General features: G+C 38.6%; 1 protein-coding gene across 1 annotated transcript in view; it reads right to left on the bottom strand.

The window, feature by feature from the left end:
• LOC122293687 overlaps positions 1–19021 on the bottom strand; it is a 36366-nt gene extending 17345 nt beyond the window's left edge. The window contains exons 1-3 of the mRNA XM_043102197.1: positions 17245–19021; positions 16925–17129; positions 16678–16843 (exon numbers count right to left, since the gene is read on the bottom strand). Coding sequence (XP_042958131.1) covers positions 16678–16843; positions 16925–17129; positions 17245–19021 — 2148 coding nt within the window. The remainder of the gene's footprint in view (positions 1–16677; positions 16844–16924; positions 17130–17244) is intronic.
• Positions 19022–21648: the final 2627 nt, after the last annotated feature.

Genomic DNA, 21648 nt, shown 5'->3' with positions numbered 1-21648 from the left:
CCCCATATTTTATGTGCCACAGTTGCTGTGGACCCCATGAAATTGAATGTAACTCAACTTTTTGGGTGCTACATGGGTCCCCTAGAGCCATGTGTCTCTGCCAATTACCGCATCACAACACATGCATCTGAACCAGCTGTGAGTGCGTTAATGCATACTCCATAGTTGTTGTAGTCCCATGTATTCTACGTGTCACAATTGCTGTGTCTCACGCAATGTATATATGCATCATAATTGCTGTAACTCCATACTTCGTGTGCCACAGTTGCTATGGATCCCATGAAACTTAAAGTGGCTCCATCGGCATTAGTGCCTGGTGCACTCCGGTGACCAGCTGGTTAGGTCCCCGCCTGCTACCCGTTGATAGTATTTCATCAACTCAGGGGATTTCACACCTATTTAAAGACTCTAGTGTGAACAAAGGAGTTTCACTAGGATATTATCCCATCCTTGCATTTAGGGTCGTGATTGACATAAATAACTTGACTTGATTGTTCTCGAAATACACACACTATACTCAAGACGAGACGTGATTGGAATATGAAAGGACATAAACCCTGATGTAACATAATGTGACTTGGAACATAACTCAAAATACATGACTAACTTGATATAGAACATTTCGTGACATGACATAAACATGCAACATACAATATTTCATAACATGGTATCACATGTAACGGAAAATACACTTAACATGACATACTTGTAGCAGTGAACATGACATGACATACATGTAATAGATGACATATTTAACATGATTTACTTGCAATATATAGTAATAAGTGACAGAATATCTTATGTAATAGATGAAAACTCATGATAGAATAAATTCTATGTAACAGACAAATATGTGATAACTTGGCATGACATGGCATATATGATAACACACATACATACACTATAGTTCCTTTACCTAGCACACATACACAGTAAACTTCTAATAAGTTAAAAGCTAACTTATCTCGATATCTGCATTTCTTATAAAAGCTCAAGCGCGATCACGAGGAATTGTAATTAGTGATTCTAAAAGTTAGAACTAAATCACTAATAATTGAATATGGAAAACTACTAACTTAAGAGTAAAATTTCCATTTTACCCTATACATGTGAGAAAATGACCATTTTACCCATAACTTAAGGGTTTTGCATGCTAACTCCAAAAGTCACCAAAATTTACATGCCTCATATAAATTTTATCCTAATCTACAATATCAATTTAGAAAAATTTAAAACTAATCACAACTATTAAAACTCTATAGCGCCGAAATTCCCAAATGCTATTTCATTGATTTTTGTTTCTAACTTGTTTTGATCAACCTTTTGATCTATGACTTATAAAGATGTGATCTTCAAACCAAACCATCACATGATTTTAAAAAGATGTCCTGAAACATATATAAGCTTCTAATTCAAGATCACATGGTTAGAGAAGTGTTTGGGGAATCAAAAAGTACACCGTTCTCTCTCCTTCTCCGCTCTCTCTCAGGAAACAACCTCACCTTCAGAGATTTCGACGGGGGTGGGGAGCTTTCGGCTCCTTCCCCCCCCCCCCTCTCTCATCCCCTTCCCCCCTCTTCTTTCTCTTTAATCTCTTCTTTCTTGTTTTAGTTTTTCTTCGACAGGTTTTGTGTTCTCAGGCAAATAAAGGGGAGTTACCGACGGAGTCGTGTCCAGCCATCGACCGCCAAAACGCGTCCCACCCGGACGTTGGCCAGCCGCCAATCTTCAAGACCACCGAATGCGGCGCCAAATGGCGGGGAGCGTAGCCCGCACGCGCGGGGTGGAGTCTCGGCCTGAACAGAACGTGGGGGTCACGCGCCGCTGGGGAGCCACCTGCCGACTCAGATCTTGGATTTTCCGAGACCTTAGACTCCGGGAGATCATTGACCGGCCGTCGGTTCTCCCCAAAGAATGGTTTGCTCAGCGAGCACCACTTTCTTGTGCTTTTTGTCCATCAGTTTTAAGTGTTTTTTTAGTTGTTTTTCTCGGTTTTTATTTCATTTTTCTAGTTTTTGTTCTGTGTTCCATGGTTCAAACCGAGCGAGGCTATGAGCTTTTTGTTCGGACACAGCTTTGGGCTGGTGCCAGTGGGTAAGGCAGTCGACGTTACGGCCGGTGGACGTACGGCTGACCTTTGCAGTGGAGGTAGTGTGGTCCGTACGCGAGCTGGGTACTCGTGCTGTTCTTGTGCTCCTAGTGCCGACGCTTGGGGTGGGTGAGCCGCCGGGGCTCACGCCAGTGCTTGGTTTTCGTGGTTTTGTTGTTTGTTCTTCGCTTTGCAGTATAGTTTTTTGTAGTATATTAGTTTTTTAGGTATACTGATTTGGACTTAGGGTTCAAATCAGTGTTGGTTTTGTCGTTGTTGGTTTTTTGTTTTGTAGGTTGTCTGTGTCTTTAGGTTTTAGTCTAGGTTGTATGCTACTGGACCATTTGTTCATAGCGTTTGTCTCCATAGTCCGCCTCCTTGGAGGTAGGAGGAGCCATCCAGTCTCTGGTCATACAGAGCTGTTACTCTCTCTTTTGAGAGTTTTAGAAGTTCTTAGACAATGTCCGTCACTTTGTGTGCGGAGAAGCTCCTAAGCAGATGCGTTAGTTGATTTTATAGTCGAGTTCTCTTGGCTTATAAGTCACAGTTGTAACTTCGCTTATTGAATGAATGCAATGAAGTATATTTCCATAAAAAAAAAAAGATCACATGGTTAAACATTAACCAAAACATAAATTGAGTCAAGAACATCCACACTTTGGCCTATCCGAATATCTCTTTGCATAATATTTTATATCTTTGAAACTAACATCAAATATCTTCAAAATAATATTCTAACATGTATATAAGAGGCTTAGTATCCTCCAATAAAATTATCAAAGCCATTGGAATAGGTTTAAACCACCAAAGTTTAAACTTTCTCAAAACAAAAACTATTTTTCCTCTTCGAGTTTCTAAGTTTCTAGATCTAAGAAAATATTTTATCAAAACCTTTAATCATGCAACAAATCCTCAACATATAATCATATACATAGGTTAACAATATTTCATAAAAATTTCAGACCAAGATCTATCCATTAGCTTGGTCAAAAATTCCCAAATACAACATATTCTCTAGTTTATCTCCCAGAATGACCTTTCTAGAGTTTGAACAATATTTGACTAACCAAATGATTTTCAAATGGAACAAATAAACTATCCATGTAAACAAGACTAAAAAAGAAATAACTAATATGAATGAGACTTTATGATAAAATACATACAAAAGTTTCGATATGGGCGTACAAAAGAATACCTAAAAGCTGTTTGAGAGAGTATTTGGTGTTCTTTCAATGAAAAGTGTAAAGGAAGATGATTTCGTGGGGAAATGGGCTGGAGATATTTATGCACAAGATATGGAAGAGGATGAGACTGAAGTGAGGGTTGAGTGTTGGCCTTTCTTACCCAATAATATCCACAAAAAGTAGCTCAAAATATTTTTACCCAATAATATCCACAAAAATCAGCTCAAGATATTTTTACCTAATAATATCCACAAAAATCAGCTCAAGATATTTTCTAAAGGTGGAGTATAGACTTGGAAGAGTGAGGTGGCTAAGATATTTCTGTGTCCAATTAAAACTTTTCAAATTTAAACATTCCACACTGTGATTTTGAGACTACAGTGACAATCGTTTATCAATAATCAGCCCCAAAGTGACCTTAAAAATAAAATCACAGTTTTGAACAGGCGTTTCGTCCGAAAATATGAAAAAGAGTTATTGCGCTATAAGACCTTAAATAATCCACCAAGTCTAATGGCACAAACCATAACACATTCTGACACTTCTAACTATCTCCAATAATTAAAAACACACTTTTGATACCATAGTGAGTGATAACACTAACTATGTGGTTAGACTAAAGCCTATATGATTAATAGATTCGTGAAAACTTATGGTGTCTTTATGAGGTTCCTAAAGTCAATAGAAATTTCACAATTGAATTTCTAGTGTGCTGTTACAACAACTATGTAGTACGTATTAACGCACTCACAGCTGGTGTAGATACCTGTGTTGTGATGCGATAATTGGTAGGGACACATGGCTCAAGGGGACCCCGTGTAGCACCCATATGGTCACTTTATTAATTAAGTCTATTGAACAAGATTCCAAGTTCATGTATTTCACGTTCAAGTCATGTTCCACATTACGTTATGTTCAAGTTTACGTTCATGTTAAGCTTCAAGTTCACGTCCAAGTTATGTTTCAAGTTCACGTACATGTTACGTTCATATTCATGTTAAGTTTCAAGTTTATGTTCATATCATGTTATGTTCATGTTTATGTTATGTTCAAGTTCATGTTCATGTCATGTTATGTTCACGTACATGTTATGTTTAAGGTCACGTTCATGTTATGTTATGTTCCCATTTCCCTTATGTCTCAAGTTCTCGTTTATATCATGTTATGCTAAGGTTTATGTTAAGTTCAAGTTCATGTTTATGTTATGTATGTTCACGTTCATGCTATATTTCAAGTCCATGTTATGTTTCAAGTTCACATTCATGTTATGTTGCTAGTCCATGTTATGTTTTAAGATCAAGTTCATGTCATGTCAGTCAAGTTCAGTTCAAGCTTCAGTTTAGTTTATGTCAGTTATGCCATGCTATATGTCAAGTTATGCTATGCTTACTTACAACTTTAATTATGCATTCATGCTTTTACTACCATGTATGCATCATTAACCTGTGTGTGAGTTTCCTGTTAACTTACTGAGACTTGTAATCAAATTTCACTGTGGTAGTCCCAACTACCATTACCCCCGAATGGTAGATCTTGTTACAGGACCCGAAGGAGAATCGGAATCCGACCAACTGAACATGGTCGACTAAGCTACAGTGCGACGTCGATGATGGCATAGTATTTTACTTAGGTTACTACTTGTACTTATGGAGTTGTATCTCCAGTACTCTTTTGATCACAACTATTTTGGACTAGTGTTGTGATCATGGTTGTTTAGTATGCCTTTATGTATGAAGTATGTTTCAAGTATTTGTGATATTTTTAGTTTGGTGCATAGTATTGCTAAAGAAAAACAAATGTATCCGCTGCGAATATTGCATAATGCTAGGAACATTGCATCTTATATGTCTGTTAGGAACATTGCATCTTATATGTCATGAACAGGGGTAGGTAACCTTGTGTTGCATGTCCTGACGCTTCAGATATCTGTTCGATCCCAAGCAGAATCTGGGGGAGTCACAAATAGCATGTGAAAGTCATTTAATTAAGTGATTAAATACAATGCTATAAATTGGATAAAAAATGGTTTGGAGGCCAATTTTTAGGGTTTGGGGAAACTGTTTAGAGTTTTGGTTCAACTAAGTTCTTGAGATTTCAATTGAATTTCAACCATTTAGGGTTTCACTAGGATTGAAACCCTCATTGATTTGGCTCAATTTGGTTAATCAGATGAAAGAATAGTTTTTTCCCTAGGCAGCATGATCTCACACCTTGATTCACTCACAATCCATGTCATGGTTCCTCTTTGTACCAAGTGTCCAAAATTATTCACCAAGTGTCGAAATAAAACTTCCCTAACAATTTGGACATTTCAAGCTGTGATTTTAAAAACAAAGCACTAGGTGCTACTAAGGTTACTATTCACATCGGGAAAGTGAAAAATAAACTTTCCATTATAAAATCTTAAATATTCATACAAACCTAACTGTGCAATTTGCTTATCAAAATTCAACTCCGAAATGTCTCAAAAAAAGCAAAACGCGTTTTTGAATAAGCGTATTGTTCGAAAATTGAAAATGGGATTATTGCGCCATAAAATCATAAATAATCAACTGAGTCTAATGACGCAGACCATAATATATTCTGACACTTCTAACTATTTCAAATAAATAAAATACATTCCTGACACCATAGTGAGTAGTAATACTGACTATGCTGACAAACTAAAGCCTATACGATTAGTTGATTCGTGAAAACTTACGAGGTTTTCGCGAGATTCCTAAAGTCTATAGAAATTCCACCATTGAATTTCTAGTGGGCTGTTACATTGGGGCTCAAGACATTACACAAAATATAGAACCCTTGTCCCTTAACGGTGAGAAATGACAGCTCATTTGTTATAATCATAGATGCAATCAACTCCCTTAGTCTTTTCTCATTGTAATGAGGGATTGATAGTATTTTACTTTGACTACCATCGTTGGCCATCATTATTTGTAACTTAACTTCGTTTGATCTTTGGCCACCATCCCGTTGTGTATCTTATACCGCTGACAACCCGTAAGACGTGCTATCAAAACAACCATGCCTTGCTTCTTGGAACGACAACCAAAGCCTCCTACAATGGTGGCACCTTGTGTAACACCCCACTTAAGAGAACCTTAGGCCTTAACCCTAGTAGTTTTGACTCTACCTAGGTAGAAGTTGAGATTCTAGAGAAAAAAAGGGAATTTTTGCACTGGATTAGTTTAGTAATATTATTAGAAGATTATAATGCTTATTAATTTGAGGAAATGTGCCAAGAGGCCAATGGGAGAATGACACATGGCATATTGGAGGCTCGAAACTGGATGGATTTGGAGAATGCCCAATAATGACCTAATAAGGCCCTAGTTTACCAAGATGTGATGGGCTAAGGATAGATACAAAGACTTTAGGCCTAACTTGATGGACACAAGACATTAGGCCCAACTTAATGGATACAAGACATTAGGCTTAGCTTAGAAGAAATAAGACTATTAAACCCAACTTAGTAAGATTCAAGGCTATTGACCTAATTTAGAAAAGACTAAAAGTTAGGACCTAACCTATTGAAATTTTGAGGCCAAGGAAAAGCCCAATAAATCTAGACATAAAGCTCATGGATAAGCCAACATCTAGGCCCACTACAAAGACTTGTTCATAGGGCCCAATAAAGAACCCAACACTTGAAGCCCAAGTTTTTTTTATTTCATTTATGTGATGCTCCCAACCTTCGCTTGAGATGGAACAGAAACTTAGAGTTTCAAGATATGCAACACATGATTACATACTCCCATTCATAATAGTTAAAAATAAAATGCATCTAGCAATAATCACAGTGGAATAAGGGTGACTAAATAAAACTTATACCAGAATAAACAAAAATATCCTGATGTCATTCATATCATCATAAGTTCAAAGACATGAAGTAGCATATCCTTAATACAAATAAGCCTCCATAATTAGATTAACTGCTTCATGCAATCTAAGGTAGGGAGGGTTAGAGCTATAAACATTAAAATAAGGTCTAATAGCTTCTCGAGGTCTGGCTCCTCCTCAATTAGTTGGATCCATTGGTCCATTCGGTGCGTCCTCATCGATTCCTGGCACAACTTCTATCATTCCATTCCATTTGGAATGATAATGGGTTCACAAGGGCGAGATTTACTTGAAATCTCAATAAGTTAAACAACCAATATGCACAAAGTTGCATGATAAATGATAAACATGAAATGCATGCTATGCAGATAACCATATTTATCTCCCATCCAGACTTCTCAACATTTTTCAGAAAGACCTTGATGCACATTTTCTTACATAGAACATATATATATATATATATATATTTAAAAAAAAACATGACATTTCATCAATGAGAAGCATCATTACTAGCAATAACATTCGTACTGAGCAATTAACAACAAAATGTATTGTATCATCACAGTTCCCCCCATATGCACTGTGTGTACTTGCTGGTGGCTGCAGTACAACTTACGTTGAGACTATGTTGTCTGGAGGCTCGTTCTCAATGCATTGGTAATATAACCTAACATCATAATATCATAACATATACACCCACTAGCCTTAGGTGTCATAATATTTGACTTCTCTCCGGCATCTCTTAAAAGGAACCTGTTCAAAACTCATTAACTGTTATTCGTCAAACCAGAGGTTATCACTCAATTCTTAAATACTCTAAAGTGTATAGAGGAGTTCTATTAGGATAATTTTCCCACAATAACCTTTGGGGTCATGACAAAAGTTTCTTTTCATGCAATGCTTTAAAAAATTTTCTTTCATGACATGTGTTTATGAAAATGACAGTTGGTGATATATGTTCAAATGATGAAAATTGTACATGTCATGTAGGCATGTACTCAATGTGATGGGCCTAAGGTAGACCGAGCCTTAGAGATACTTTGCAAGTTCCAGATGGGGCAATTAAGAGATTGAGAGCTAAGAAGAGTAAGGATGCAATGCAAGGATTAATGCAATCCACTTAGGAAGAATCTAGCAAGAGCCCAACATTCAAGATGAGCTTGAAAGAAGGAGATCCAATTCTCATCCACATGATACAAACAATGGAAGAGTGCAACATAAATTACGACCTATTATTATGTTTATGTGATTGAAGGTCTTGGACTTATTTATTTCATTAAAAATACTTATTTTATTAGTTTAGAATAATTGGGTTTATTATTGTAAGGATTTAAGGGCATGCTGGGAAAGTAATTATTTTGTTGAAATAGGGTTTCAAGAGGGTTACTATAGCCGAGTTACTACAGTGCGATACTGTAGCTTCGACACTATTTACTAAGGGGCATTTTTTAAAGATGAGGGCTTTATCTTATCTAGGGTTTTGTGAGGTTTTAGTTTAAATACTCTTTATTGCGTCATTTTGAAATTATGAAAGTTTATGACATTTGCTGAATTTTATTCTTTATGAGTTGAGCTTATCTCTTCTTATTCTTAATTGAACTTTTTAACTTATCAAAGGTAAATCAAAATCTTTGTAGCGTTCTTCCTTTGTAATCTGGGTTCTTGAGACAGGTTGTTCAACGGGTCTAAATTTAATATAATTTAGGTTCTTGAAATGAGTATCCAAATGATGTGAACCAACAGAATTGGAATCCCTTGAACCCACAATCAATTTGAAAACTCACCCAAGAATCAAGTCAATGGAAGAACTTAGACCTGTTGAGGAACTCGTTTCAAGAACCTAGATTATATTAAAATCTAGATCCGTTGAAGAACTTGCCTCAAGAATCCAAATTACAAAAGAAGAACGACACAAAGGTTGTGATATACTTTTGATAAGTTCAAAAATTCAATTAATAACAAGATGAGATAAACTCAACTCACAATGAATAAAATTTATCAAATGTCATAAACTTTCGTAATTTCAAAATGACGCAATAAAGAGGATTTAAACTAAAACCTCACAAAACCCTAGGTAAGATAAAATCCCCATCTTCCAAAACTGCCCCTGAGTGACATGGCTACAGTACCACACTACAGTAACTCGGCTACAATAACCCTCTTGAAACTGTAGTTCAACAAAATAATTACTTTTCCAACATGCCCTTAAGTCCTTCTCAAAATAAATCCAATTATTCTAAACTAATAAAATAAGCATTTTTAATGAAATAAACAAGCCCAAGGCCTTCAATCACATAAACATAATAATATGCCATAATTTATGTTGTACTCTTACATTGCTTGTATCATGTGGATGAGAATTGGATCTCTTTCTTTCAAGTCCATCATGAATGTTGGGCTCTTGCTAGACTCTTCTCAAGTAGATTGTACTAATCCTTGCATTGGTTCATTGCTCTTCTTAGCTCTCAATCTCTTGATTGCCCAATCTGGAACTTGCAAATGATCTCTAAGGCTCGGTCTACCTTGGGGCCCATCACAATATATCATATGATATGATGTTTCATGCTTAAAATGAAACTTATAATATGAATGTGGCATTTATCAATAAATCATAAAAACTTATCAAGGTGTAAGTCAAAGGCCAACTTACAAACTGCCCGAGTTTGAAAAAATCATAGCAGCTTTAAAAAAGGTTATACTAAGTTAGGAATTAAGCTTCTAAGGTTGAGGTTCATAATAAAAAGGTACAAAAATTAGATATTTATAAAAATATCCCTAAACATTCCAAAATTGCTACTCAAGCCCTAAATTTTCACTATTTACAAATAAGCTGTGATGACCCGTTTTTACGTGTATTTTCGTTGAAGGAGTTGTTTTTAATTTAATTATATATTAGCTCTTTTATTTTAAATTATTGTATTTTAATTGGTTTTATTTTATTTGATGTGGTGTTTAATTTATTTTAGTCGTTTTATGTTTTAAAAATCGTTTTCATTGGGTTAGTTTTTGTACTCTGGAGATGAGGATTGGACCTCATTTATGTTCTCCATTTTTTCTTTTCTCTTTTTCTTTTTCCCTTTTTCTTTTCTTCTTTCTCTTTTCTTTCTTTTCTTCCTTCTTTCTTTTCATTTTCTTCTTCTTTTTCCTCTTCTTCCCCCCGTGCGCTCGACCCAGCCTCCCCTCCATTTCCGTCTGTTCCTTCCACCGCCCAGTTCGCCACTGTCCTGCTACTGTGTAGTGCACCGCCCCCATCGGTCATTTCCCCTTTGGCTGGTGATCACCTCCCCCAATTTTCAGGCCAACCCGTGCAGCCGTTAGCCCCACACACGGCTGGAAGTCACGGCACCAGCTCGCCCTTCTCTCTCTGTTACCGGTTGCTTCCTCAACCCAGAACCGCCGCTCGCCGGTGGTGTGGCTGACACCACCCATCCAGTTTTCTTCCCTTCTGACCAGTGAACATCCCCACCAAGTTTTACCTCCATCCGAGCCACCTTTAGCCGCACGGTTTTTGTGCTTTTCTGTCGCTGTCGTTCCACCACCGGCCACCACCTCTTCATAACTTCTTCCCCTACCTCTTGCCATCCTAAACCACCCAATTCAGGCCCCGATCCATTGCCAGAGCAGCTCCCACGAGCTCAACTCTGTTCAGCCCCTTTTTGCACTTCCACCGCCACCCACGGCCAAATCTCACTTCTTTTAGCTTCATAAAAATCCCTAGACCATTCCCTATCAATTTTGTGTCTTGGTTTGTCCCCATTCGAAAGTGGATAATTTATTACCCACGGCCAGAGTGTAAAATATACTGTTACGTTGCTTTTTCTCTGCCGTTTGCAACGCCGTTAGCTTTCAAAAAATACCGTATAGTGCTGTAAGTATTTTTCAAACTCTGCTTTTAGATTTAAATATATTTTACTCTTACAATAAATTATCCGGTTGGTTGGTTGATTCCGAACTGAGTCTGAGGAGTTTAGGGGTCGGATGAATTGAGGGTGGAGTTGATTGGTTTTGTTGATTTGTGATTGGTTGGTTATTTGTGCCTTGAGGCATGCATTACATGGAGCATACATGTGCATTTTATTTAAATTGAGAAAATCCTGTTTTATTTGTGTAAATGGATTTTCGGGTGCGTGTGTATCACGACCCCAAGTCGAGATGTGGTATTATCTCAGTGGAGCTCCTCTGTTCACTTGGGAGCGTAATATACTGAGTGATGTCCCCTTAGTTGTCGCTGGGCGACAACGGGAGCGGGCGGGATGGTAACGCTCTCGTATCGACTCCATGGTCCTTTGCTGGCGAGGGCTAGAGAATGCTTGGCCACAAATGCGTGGGGCACGAAATTGGGCATCGCTCGGAATTGTAGCCAAGCATCCTCTAGCCCTCACCAGCGAAGGGCCAGGAGTCGGTGCGTAGGGCGATGCCCGGTTCTGCGCCCGGCGCGTTCGTAGCCAAGCATCCCCTAGCCCCCGCTCCCGTCGTCGCCCAGCGACAACTCAGGGGACGTCACTCAGTTTATTCTACTCTCGAGTGACCAGAGGAGCTCCATCGAGATAATACCCCATCCCGGCTTGGGGTCGTGATACGCACGCACCCGTAAGTCCACTTACGCCAATTAAACAGGCTTTTCTCAATTAAATAAAAACACACGTGCATGCACCATGTAAATACTATATCAATGCACAAAAATAAACAACCAACACAATTCAATAAAACAAGCAACTCCGTCCTCCATCCATCCGACCCCCGAACTCCTCGAACTCAGTCCGGAATCAACCAACCAGCAGATAAATTATTGAATGAGCAAAATATATTTAAATCTGAAAATAGGGTTTGGAAAATACTTACAGCGCTATATGGTATTTTTAGAAAGCTTGCGGAGTTGCAAACGGCGGAGAAAAAGTAACGTAACAGTGAAAATTCACTGTGGCCGTGGGTTGTAAAATACCCACTTTTGAATGGGGACAAACCAGAGCTTGGGATTGATAGGGAATGGTCTAAGGATGATTATGAAGCTATTGGAAGTGGTGGTTGGCCGTGGGTAGCGGCGGAAATGGAGGTTGATGGCTGGATTTTCCAAAATGGAAAGCTAGCTCGTGAGAGCTGTTCCGGTGACTATTGGAGGCCGAAAATGGGTGGGTTAGGACGGCAAATCGGAGCAAAAATCGTGGGGGCTTTGATTGCGTTTTTCGGCCAAACGGTTGGCCGGATGGGGCTGGGATTTGGTGGGGAGGTGCGCCGGAGGGAGGGGCTTCGACCGGTGGGGGCGGTGTGCAGCAGGGTGGCCAGATGGCGGTGGGTCGAGAGGTTGGGTTGCAACGGCGTGGAAGAGGAGAGAGAGAGAGAGAGAGACGGGGTCAACGCGGGAGGAAGGAAGAAGAAGGAAAAGAAAAGAAAGAAAAAAAAGAAAAAGAAAAAGAAAAAGAAAGAAGAAAAAGAAAAGAGAAAAAGGAAAAAGGAAAAAAAACGGAAAAAAGAGATGTAGGAAAGAGATGAGGTCCAATCCTCACTCCGGGAAAACAAAACAAATCCACCGAAACGAAATTAAAAATCGTAAAATGACTAAAATAAATTAAACACAACATCAAATAAATAAAAACCAATTAAAATACATTAATTTAAAATAAATAAACTAATATATTAATTAAATTAAAAACAACCATTCAGTGAAAATACACGTAAAAGCAGGTCATCACATCCTCCCCCCCTTAAAAACAAATTTCGTCCTCGAAATTTGCAAGATCAACCACCAACTTAAAGAAGCCACATAAAAACAGACAAACCATCTTTGACCAAGATTAAGATACATACCTTCATCCTTCAAACAAGTACGGGTACTGCTCCCTCATGTCCGCTGCTCGCTCCCAAGAGAAGTCTTGAGCTAACGGATCTCCCCAAGCCACCTTAACCAGAGGTATCGTCTTGGACCTCAACTGTTGCTCCTTCCAATCCATGATTTACGACGGAACAACTTCATAAGTGAGATCTGGCTGCAACTGAATACCCTCTGGGACGACGAAGCATGGCTCTTGCTGTCCAAAGCTCTTCTTCAGGGATGATACGTGGAAGACATCATGAATATCCCCAAAATATCCTGGCAAAGCAACTCTATAGGTGACGGACCCTACCTTCTCCAGAATTTGAAAAGGGCCTACATACCTCGGATCTAACTTCCTCTTCTTACCAAAACACTTAACACCTCTCATGAGAGAGACTTTGAGATAAACCCAATCACCAACTTCAAAAGACAACTCTCTCCTCCTGGTATCAGCGTAGCTTTTCTGGCGACTCTGAGCTGCCGCCATTTTATCTCTGATGATTCGAACTTGGCTTTGCATCTCTTGAATTATTTTGGGTCCAATTATCCTACTCTTCCCGACTTCATCCCAACACAAAGGCGACCTGCACTTTCTCCCATAAAGAGCTTCATAGGGAGCCATCTGAATGGTCGCATGGAAGCTATTATTATATGCAAACTCGATGAGCGGCAAATGGTTTTCCCAATTCCCTTGAAATTCCATGACACATGCTCGCAACATGTCTTCAAGGGTCTGAATGGTGCGCTCTGATTGGCCGTCTATCTGCGGGTGATATGCAGTACTGAACTTCAACTTAGTACCCAAAGCTGCCTGCAAACTCTTCCATAACTGCGACGTGAACCTCGGGTCTCGATCCGACACTATACTCTTTGGTATGCTGTGCAGCCGCACTATTTCTTTCACGTACAAGTGTGTCAACTTACCCAAGGAGTCGGTGTTATTAACAGGCAGGAAATGAGCACTTTTCTTTAATCGGTCAACAATCACCCAAACAGAATTTTTCCCACTAGGCGTTCTCGGCAAACCCACTACAAAGTCCATCGTGATGTCATCCCATTTCCACTCAGGAATAGGGAGGGGTTGGAGCATACCTGCAGGTCTTTGATGCTCGACCTTCACTTGACGGCATGTGTGGCATTTCTCAACATATAAGGCAATATCCTTCTTCATTCCATCCCACCAGTAATTTTTCTTCAAGTCCCGATACATCTTTGTACTGCCGGGATGAACTGAATAAGGAGCCGCATGAGCTTCTGCCATGATCCGCTCTTTGAATTCTGAATCTTTAGGAACCACTCTGCGATCTCAGAACCGAAGTATCCCATCTTTATCCATGCTATAATGCAACGGCCCTCGAGATTTTCTGACTCTTTTTCTAATATTCAGCAGCTTCGGATCCTTCCTTTGAAGAGTCTTCAATTCTTCAAAATCGATTACCGGAATATCCAGAACTAAAGATAAAATCTCTTCTTGCTGTGAACTCTCAATAAGGAGCCTTCTCATCCCACAAAGCAACGAATCCAATTCTGATGGCTCAGCTTCATCTTCCAAGTGCGACTTTCGGCTCAAAGCATCAGCAACTATATTAGCCCTTCCCCGGATGGTACTTGATCTCACACTGATAGTCACTGATTAGCTCTAGCCATCGCCTCTGCCTTATATTCAGATTTTTCTGGGAAAACAAATGCTTCAAGCTCTTGTGATCAATAAATACCTCGTAAGCTTCCCCATACAAGAAGTGCCGCCAGATCTTGAGAGCAAAAACAATCGCGGCCAATTCTAAATCGTGCGTCGGATAATTCTTCTCATGGTCCTTTAGCTGACGAGATGCATAGGCAACAACCTGTCCTTCCTGCATAAGGACACAACCCAAACCAAACTTAGACGCATCACTGAAGACTACAAATTCTTGGAAGCTTCTCTCACACTTATCTGACCAAACAAATTCTATATTCTTACGAGTCAAAGCTGTGAGAGGTCCGGATAGGCGAGCAAAACCCTCCACAAATCTTCGGTAATATCCGGCGAGCCCCAAGAAACTCTAGATCTCGCGCACTGTAGTCGCGCGCTGCCATGACAAAATGGCTTCTACCTTAATAGGATCAACAGCCACTCCGTCTCGGGAAATTACATGCTCAAGAAATTTAACTTCTTCCAACCAGAATTCACACTTGCTGAGCTTGGCGTACAACTGGTGTTCTCTCAATTTCCCCAGTACCAGACAAAGATGATACACATGCTCTTCAACATCTCGGGAATAAATCAAAATATCATCAATGAATACTACCACAAAGGAATCCAGATAAGGTCGAAATACTCGATTCATTAAATCCATGAAAGCAGCAAGGGCATTAGCTAACCCAAACGGCATCACCTTAAATTCATAATGCCCATACCTCGACCTGAAGGCAATTTTAGGCACATCCTTGTCTCTGATCCTCAGCTGGTAGTATCCGACCTCAGATCAATTTTAGAGAACACGGCTGCTCCTTGAAGCTGATCAAATAAATCATCTATCCGTGAGAGAGGATATTTATTTTTGATGGTCACCTTATTCAATTCCCGATAATCTATGCACATACGGAGGGTTCCATCTTTCTTTTTAACAAACAAAACTGGTGCACCCCACGGTGAAGTACTAGGCTGAATAAATCCCTTCTCTACCAGCTCTTGTAACTGAGTCTTCAACTCTTTTAATTCAGCCGGTGCCATGCGATAAGGAGCTTTATGCACAGGAGCCGCTCCAGGTTCCAAGTCTATAACAAATTCCATTTCCCGCACAGGGGGTAGTCCTGGCAAGTCATCCACAAACACATCGGGGAATTCTTCCACAACTGGAATGTCTGCCAAAGACTTCTCCTCGGACGGCGTGGACACCATCTGAACCAAGAATGCATCCGCTCCCCATGCAATCTCCCTTCTTGCTTGAATTGTCGATATAATTACCGGCTTTTCTTTCAATTTACTCCCCGCAAATTCCAGACAATCACCATCTGGAAGCTGAAAGCTAATTATCTGACTTCTGCAATTAATACTCGCAGAATATCGGTATAGCCAATCCATCCCGAGGATGATATCAAAACCCAACAGCTTAAACACCACCAAATCAGCATCCAAGAACCTTCCATCAAAATTTAACGGGCATCCCAAAGCAACCTTGGAACACTACACCATTTCACCATCGGGTAGAGCCACTACCATAGACTTCGGTAATGGTTCCGTGACCAAATTACACACCCGAGCAAAAGTGGAAGATACAAACGACTGTGACGCACCGGAATCAAACAAAGTGCAAGCATAAAACTCATACAAACGGACTCTTCCTGAACCAAACACATTAACCAAAGTTTTGAATACCGTACCGGATGTCGTACCGGTCAAGTCACTGGAACGAAATATTTCGGTACCGGTACCGTTTCGCGTACCATTTCGGAATAATATTTCGGTACCGATACCGTTTCGGTACCGGTACCGTTTCGTGTACCGTTTCGGAATAGTTTATACCTGAATAAATTATATATATATATATATAAGCATTAACTGTATTTCAAAATAATAACAAAATAAGTCATAAACTCAATACTTCTCAATACAAGTTTTAAGTTTTAAGTTACAAACTAAATAAGTTCTTAATCCAACTATTAAAATAAAATCACTCATCCTCATCAAAAAGACAATAAGGAGCAAGATTCGACATGTTAATCAAAATATTTTCATCAATGTCACCACCATCATCAACATCAACACCAACATTATCAACGTCTTCCTCATTTAGTGAGATTAATGGCTCCTCAATACTTGCCCAATCCAAATCTTCTCCATCAAGAAGCTCAGATTCTTCACTCACCCATTCTTCCATCAAGTCAATATTTTCAAGATTGATTGGATTTAAAGCATCTCTTCCCTTTTTTATGCTCCTGTCAAAATAAAATCAAACATAATTGAAAATATTATATATATTTTCAAAAGTGAAAGACATTAATATTAAAAAAATTTACCTCTCTCGCAGCTTCAAGTTATAACGAACAAATACTAAGTCATTCAAACGTTTATGTACTAATCTATTTCTCTTCTTCGAATGAATAAAATCAAATGTACTCCAATTTCTCTCACATCCAGTTGCACTACAACATTGACTTAGTACTCGAACAGCAAACCTTTGAAGTGTTGGAACCTCGCAACCAAATTGGGTCCACCATGCAACTATAACAATAATGCAATTATAAATTAGTAATTAAATGCAAGTAAAATAAAATAAGATAAAATTTAAAGTACAAAGTCACAGTATTTAACAAATGATATTAATAAATGATAATACCTGGATTAAGCTTATCACGCTGGCGGATTGCTAAAGCATGTCCAAACTCACCTACTGCATTATTATACGAGTCAAGTTCTTCAATGATCTTGTCTTGATCATCAGGATCAAGTGCCATCTTCATAACACAACTGTTGAAGCCTTTTATAACATCATTTTTTTTTTTAAAGCTGGGGCTATAGAAAATTCCAGGGTTAAGAAGACAACCCGCCGCATGTAATGGACTGTGAAGCTGCTTATCCCATCTAGAATCAATGATCCTGGTGAATGGACTGAATATACTAACTTTGTTATTACATCTTGCTTTTATATTCTCTTTGGCTCTTTCCATTGCATCATACAAGTATCCCATTGCAGGCTTCTCATCCCCGTCAACAAGTCGTAGAACACGAACCAAAGGCTCACTAATTTTAACAATAAATTGACATTGAGCCCAAAACTCTTTATCTTCTAAAACAATCCCAGCTATCTCTTTCCCTATGATACTTTTAGAATGGCTTGATGCAATCCATTTATCACAAGTAAACATTTGTCTCAGTTCTTTCTTAAACAAGAGCAAGCATTGGATACTTAAAAAATTTGTCGCAAACCTTGTAATTGCAGGACGACACAAATCATGACCTTTGGTGAACTCTTGTCTCATCAATGCCAAAACCCAACCATGGTTATAGATGAACTTTGTTATCTTTTTTGCCTTTTTTATAGTATCATCAATAAGGGGAAAATATCTTGGATCAGAAAAATTCTCCAACATCAAGTCTATGCAATGAGCTGCACAAGGGGACCAGTAGAAAGAGCCATACTTCTGCTGTAACTTTTTTCCTGCAGCTTTATAACTTGCATCATTGTCCGTTATGAACTGCACAAGATTCTCAGCTCCAATTTCTTGAACAACCTCATCAAAGATATTAAACAATGTTTCAGCATCTTTTCTAAGGCCAGATGTATCAACAGACTTCAAGAACATTGTACCTTTTGGACAATAAACTAAAAAGTTGATTATTGATTGTTGCTTCTGATTTGTCCAACCATCTGCCATTAGTGTACAACCGGTGTCATTCCAAACCTTCTTAATTTGTTGCAAATAATCTTGAACCTCATTCACAGTCATCTTTAACAAATTTCCTCTCAACTCATATAAAGAAGGGCCCTTAAATCCTGGCCCGATAGCAGTCATGGCATCGATAGCTGGTTGATAAAACTTGGATTGAGCCGCATTGAAAGGCAGATTAGAATCATACCACCAGCGTGCTACAGCCATCTTTGCTTGTACAAGCATCTCATTCGAACACATAGAACTCTTAATTGAAGGTTGGGCCCCAGGAGTTGTTCTTGGAGCAAAAAATCTACTTAATCCCCCCACTGACTTTCCAGTTCCAGATTCTCCTGACTTCCCCTTACCTTTTGAAAGCTGAGATTGTCCTTCCATACTATTACTATCATCAATATCATCAGATGTTAAATCTATATCACCTCCAATCTCTGAGCTTATTTTTCTTTTCTTCTCTTTGCTTCTTTTAATTTCATCAAGCAACTCCTTCATTTGCCATTTTACATCTTCAGAGACCTTTTTACATGCCTCTACATTGCCTGGAATCCCAGCTAGATGATACTTCAATCGAGTGATCCCGCCACCTCTAATTACTTTATTACAGTATAAACATTCAGTATTATTTCTTGCCCCTGGCACTGCACGTGCATGGGCCCATGCTGGATCTTCTGATCTTACAGGAGCAAGTGTTGTAGATGTAGCACCGGTTGATTGACAACTAGACATTTTTATACTCCTATAAAACAACCTCATAATTCAACACTTATTCAAATTTAAGTGTTCAACACTTAATAGATTGAAACTTAACATAATTTATCAAATGGATTAAAAAATATTGTTGTCATTTGTAAATTAATTAGCCTCAATAAATTCAAGTTTCTATACATGCATGCATGCGTGTATATATATATATAGAGAGAGAGAGGATAGAGAGAGAGAGAGAGAGAGAGAGAGAGAGAGAGAGAGAGAGAGATCCAACCTTTTCAAAGTCTAAGCTCCCTTCACAAACTATGTTGACAGAAGAAACGCTAGGATCATGACTGTGATCATGAGAGTGGTGATGATCATGATTTCTGCATATGAATACCAATATAATTGTTATAACTTATAGATTTATATAGTTGTAAAACCTAAAAGAGTAACAATAATTTTTTTTTGTTATTTGATATTTAAATAACAAAATTAAACCTACTCTTTTTGTTTGTCTGATGTAGTTTAGTCAACTATAATATATGCTTTCTTTTTTTAACACGTACAGCTAGGGCTTTTCCTAAACATTTTTTTATATATTGGCATTGCATGCAAATATAAAATAGGCTAGTTTGATCCATCATAGAGATATTAACGATTGATTTTAGAAATAAATTTAATATTTAAATTATATTTTATAAGAATAATGTTAGACTTAGATATAAATTATAATTCTAATACATGTAAATTTTGCACTCTTTTTTTTTTAAAAAAGATTTGTCATTAAAAAATAATTTGTTTTTAAATATCAAATTTATATACTTATTGCTAATTCTTATTGCTAAATCATGAAATATTATAGGCCCATATATCTTCTCAATTACTTTTCATCAATGTGCAATTCCTTCAACTCAAGTTTCTAGCCTCCACATGAACATATAACCCATGTTAGACATTTTAAGAGACATCTTACGACCAATCATTCGCTACAGTGAACTATATAAAATCATTTTTTTTATAAGTGAACTATATAAAATCATTTTTTTTATCCTTCCCTGTAATGCCCACAATCCCTTCCTACAGCCCAACACCAAAACATGCTATTTCTTGACTGCCCATTTTACTGTAGAGCATTTACTAAACTCAAAATTCAATCTGACCCATTTATCCAATTACTCGAGTAAACACTTGAAAACTTTGAATAACAGAGCCAAAACCAAAGCTCTGGTATATGTCCAGTGAACTTGGACTATGTCTATTTATATCAATAAAATCCTTATTTTACTGATAACAAAAAAAAAAGAGACAAAAGTCACAAAACCAAAAGCATGAACTTTTTATCAATTGCAGAAATAAAGATTAGAATAAAAAGCCAAGAAGAGAAGGAAAAAAAAAAAATTTACAGTGCCGGCAACAAACAGATCATCAGAGAAGAAAAAAAAAATAAATAAGAGAAATAGGCCAAAATATAAAAAACAACTAATTAATTTAATGAGTAGTAATTATTAATTTATTATCTTTTTATCTATGCTATTACTACCTGTAATGGAGAATTGGAGATGATGCAAATGGACTCCAGGAGACGGGCTGCAGCTGCACGGCGCAAAGAGAAGCAATTCACGAGAAAGATGAGGATGCATCAGTAAAGACAAAGTAAAAGCAACTAAAGTCTAAAAGTAAACCTAAATGCCTAAATGACATAAATAACCTTGGCCTTTCACATAAATTACAAAATTGCCATAATAATAAAACCGGCTGAAAGCCTGAAACTTTCTTCAGGAATTTAAAAATGTGTACCGGCCGAAACATCTATTCCGGCCGAAATCCGGAATACCGGCCGGTACAGTCACATACCGGCCGGTACACCCGGTATTTTGACCGGTACGAAATACATATTTTTCTGTACCGGTCTAGATACCGGTACGATATGTACCGGCCGGTACGACGGTACGGTACGGTATTAAAAACACTGACATTAACCCATAAAATCCAAAAAGCAAAGGAGAAACCAAAAATACCAAAAATTAAATCCAACTTAAAAATTAAATTAATCCATACCTGTAATTACTCCAGCATCATGGGTCACTGGTGCCTCATCATCCACCTCTCCAGGTGTGACAGCATAAACCCGGGCTTGCACTGCTTGTCTCGGATTGGTTCTTCCACCATGTCTACCTCCACGGCCTCCTTGAACTCTGACGGGTCACTCCCGAGCAATATGTCCCACTTGGCCGCACCGGTAACATTGGGGTCCACTACTCAGCCGACACTCGCCCTCATGAGCTCTATTACATGCTCCACAAATTGGCACCCGTCCTCCCATACGAACACCTGAGGACGTTTGAGGTCGAGCTCCAGTCCGCTAAACAAATTTCTGAGGCGAACCCGAGCTGCTTCCTCCACCAGAAAAACTCCGCCTCTTATGTCCTGGAGGGGAGCCCATACTCAGATTATTTTCTCACTCCACAAGGGGGGCCACATCCACTAATTCCTGAAAAGTGGATATCCGATGGCTAACCACCATACAGCGTATATCAGGGCGTAGTCCCTCCTAAAAATGATCAGCTCGCATCTCCTCTGTGGCGATAAGGTGGGGAGCAAATCGCCCAAGTTCTATGAATCTTCGGGCGTACTGTTCCATTGTCGCGCCCCCTTGGACCAGA

This window comes from Carya illinoinensis, chromosome 14 (genome assembly GCF_018687715.1).
Source record: "Carya illinoinensis cultivar Pawnee chromosome 14, C.illinoinensisPawnee_v1, whole genome shotgun sequence".
Classification (NCBI taxonomy): domain Eukaryota; kingdom Viridiplantae; phylum Streptophyta; class Magnoliopsida; order Fagales; family Juglandaceae; genus Carya; species Carya illinoinensis.
This window is presented reverse-complemented; position numbering and strand designations above follow the sequence as displayed.